This window comes from Limulus polyphemus, unplaced genomic scaffold, assembly GCF_000517525.1.
Source record: "Limulus polyphemus unplaced genomic scaffold, Limulus_polyphemus-2.1.2 Scaffold595, whole genome shotgun sequence".
Taxonomy (NCBI): Eukaryota; Metazoa; Arthropoda; class Merostomata; order Xiphosura; family Limulidae; genus Limulus; species Limulus polyphemus.
In genome coordinates, this window is record NW_013666205.1 from 495,315 (window position 1) to 498,874 (window position 3,560).

Below are 3,560 nucleotides of genomic sequence, written 5' to 3' on the forward strand. Positions count from 1 at the left end.
CGTTAGTTTTTAGTTGGTTCTAAGAACTTATGGGTGGAAGTCAAAAAAGAATGTATCACAATATGTCAACCACACCATATCCGCTATATCCAGTGCCGACGTGGCTTCTCTCACAATACCAAAGCTCATCAAACCGAGTGAGATACGACACAGTAGTGGTTGAGACGCTGTTGATATTGTCAAACTTCATTAACAAAAACGGTTATGGTGTCAACTAGACTGTCGGAGAAGTGTAATTTGTATCAATCTTATACGAGTCAGTTACGTATTAGAATTAAGTTAAGGACTAATTATATTATTATTTCTTAACACCAATTATATATTGTTTTTTCTTCTCTCCAATTGACTGTACTTGTCATTCAGAAGAAATAGCCAATCAGAAAGCTAAAAACTTCAACCGCTTAATCAATTCTACCAATACGTGACTTGACCGCTGGATTGTGCTACAGCTAAAACCAGGCACGATTTTACTTGTTTATATATTGAGTGCTTTAACGTCACATGGGATTCCAAAAACTGGCATATTTACACGAAATCATTAAGGAACTCAAATCTATCTCCCACCTTCATTAAAGCACTGTCCATTACTACATTAAAATAATTCATTGGTATATCAATGATAGATTGGGCTTAACATTTATTTTCCTTTTTTGGTTGTGTATATAAAAAAAAATGTTTTCAACCATTGTTGTGTAGCAGTGCAAATTATTGCCCTTTATTACACCGAATTAATGTGTCTGAAAAATAATATGCATTTTATATTAAATATACCATATGTTTTGACTGAAACAGCTTAAAACCTTTGACATGTGAAAACTCCAATCTTTTATTATCATAAAATACATATACAATTCAACAACATGCGTATTATTTTCACACACACACACAACTTGAATAACGTACACCATCTACTGACAACTACTGACCAGCAGCACATTAGAAATTCTAGGAAATGATAACTGCCAATATTGCATGGCTTTGCAACCAATTCTGTTTATTCCAAATGTTTATTTGGTATTTAAAAAGTATCGGACACTTTAAATGTTTAGCTTTTTCGTTGAAACATTTTGATGAACCCCGAGTGTTGTTTTTGTGCAAAAATATTCTGTTGTATATTGAAGAAAGAACACAGAAAATATTATGTCATTGTCCCCCCCCCCCTCTTCGGATGTTGTAACATTAATAATCTTTAATTCAAGTTTCTAATAATGTAGCCTAGAAATAAATACTAACAGCAGAATGCAGAGGGCGTTTATATTTAGTATAATGCTCGGTTGTTTTTCTTAAAAGTTAATTGGAGTATACAATAGGTGTAGGTTAGGCCATTATTTATTTCTATGTTTTTATTACTAATTACCTTGTATATAACGAACAATATTTACCAGTAATGAACGATTCCACAAGTCTTGGCATTTCGGATTTTCAAATCTTATTATTTTAAGACTTCAATAAAAAAAAAACAATGACTATACACAACGGCGATTGTTTATTAAAATCGCGAAACGTAAAGCTAATTGACTCAAAAAGAGGCAATTTTGAAGTAAAAACGAAAAGACAATTTATAACAATTATAATTCAAATATTTTGATGTATATACTTGTTTGTTTTAGGTTTTGCTATCTTCTCATCTTAAAAGTTCAATAAACCTAAAGCTATAATGACTGACATTATATCAAGTTACGATATTATTAAAACTTACAAAAAGCCTAAACGTATTTTATTGCAGATAAAATATTTCAACTAACGCAGTCTATTTTGAAGCTTCTAATATGATCTGGCACTAAATTCGTCTTTTGACTAGTACACTCAAATAGTATCCTATTATTTTACGTATGTAAATGTTTTATTTCGATGTTTTGATATGCAACTCACGATATAAAGCAACGTGTTTATTCATAAGTTTCTAATATAATGTGGTACTAAAATCAATTATTTGACTAGCACACTCAAAAATACGTGACGTTTTGTGTGTTCTGACATAACATTCTCGTTACTGATCGACGTTTAGACTTTACGATAAGAAAAAAGCCTCTTTAAAATATGTGCAAAATTTAAAAAGAAATCAATATACATTTCCTTGCGCAAAATATACTATTGTGCCAAATAAACCTGTATTATTTTTTATTTACAACAGTTTCATAACAATGAATTTGCAGTCTAACACACTAATTAGAAACAACAATGTTTGATCATGTTTCTACTGCATTCATACTATTAAATGTTTGGATAACTCAAGTTATTTACCAGATATATTTGATACTGTGTCAGTCTTCACACAAACATAGTATGACACTCATATCTGGTTGAACATTCACACTGTGACGATTTTACTTGAGTCAACTTGAACCTTGATAAAGATGGTATCATCTTTTATATAACTCTGTTTCTTTAGGTTTTCATGCGACACAAATCTCGGAAATCCAAACCCTAAGCTATCTGGTTCTTTGCTAGGACGCTGAAAGTTCTTCCAAGAAGGGTCTGGAACAAAGCTTTCAACAATATTGCAAGGTTTCTCTTGAGATACAACCTGGTCGTATAGAGTAAAAGAAACAGTGTGGGAAAAAGGCCAGGTGAGAAGAGAATCGTACTCTCCAGGCAAAATCCTGATATACACAGACATATGGCTGCCTTCTCCAGCTCCATTGCCATTTAGGAAAAGTGTTGCCATCAGTTTATAACCGTACTGGCTAGTGTTAAACGGAGCACTGCATAGCTCATACCCCTCTTTTGACTTCGCTTCAGCCATTTTTTGAGCATAATCAGCAATCTTCCAGATCAAGACTCCAGAAGTGTTGAGAGTCAAATTCTGAAGAGCATTCTGAAGAGTGGAAATCTGATGTTGTTGCCTTGAGACCAAATCACTCGTTAAAATGAGGTGCGAATTGGTACTTTCTTCCATATGCTGCTCAAGAGCAAAGCGCGGTCCCTGTTAAAAATTGAAAAACTTATATTATAATGCATCATTAAATGAAAATATCTTAAAAGCTCAACAGTCACTTAAGATTACTGAAGGAACTTGCACGTGATGTTAGAACAAGATAAGTTAAAACTAAAGCATGATGTCAAACATATCTAATGAGGTAACTGGTTACCACAAACTTCAGTCTCCATTAGTATTTATATTAGAGAATGATTAAACTTCAATACCACAGACTTAGAGCTCGAAACTTTAGTATTAAGAGTATGTTACTTAGCAGAATTTCACAACCTACTCCATTCTGATGTAACATTCGAAAGTGATTAGGCCTACTCTAAATGTCTAACTTCTGAAGTTGCAATAAACATCATTTTACCGCTAGCATTAATTCTATGAATAGCAGCGTGGTGTGAAAAATTTGAACTGATGACTTGAAAAGTCGGTCAATAACTTGCATGACTGTTGTGTAGTTGCCACGCATGCGAACGTCGCAGCAGTAATTTCGGAAACGACAATTTTATCATCATAGTGAAATAATGATTCATCTAGGCCTAATTACAAACATTTTTCCCAAACCCGTAAAATGAAGGCGTCCATATCAAATGACGCAAGATTTCGGTTACTAACAGATAAAGGAAGAGCT

At 33.2% G+C, this 3,560-nt stretch overlaps 1 protein-coding gene across 2 annotated transcripts in view; it reads right to left on the minus strand.

Moving 5' to 3' along the window:
• Window positions 1-815: 815 nt before the first annotated feature.
• Window positions 816-3,560, minus strand: part of LOC106459342 (TNF receptor-associated factor 4-like) — a 23,176-nt gene continuing 20,431 nt past the window's right edge. For both annotated transcript variants that reach the window (XM_013918962.2, XM_022385824.1), the window contains one exon: window positions 816-2,926. In XM_013918962.2, coding sequence (XP_013774416.2) covers window positions 2,312-2,926 — 615 coding nt within the window. In that variant the 3' untranslated portion in view covers window positions 816-2,311. The remainder of the gene's footprint in view (window positions 2,927-3,560) is intronic.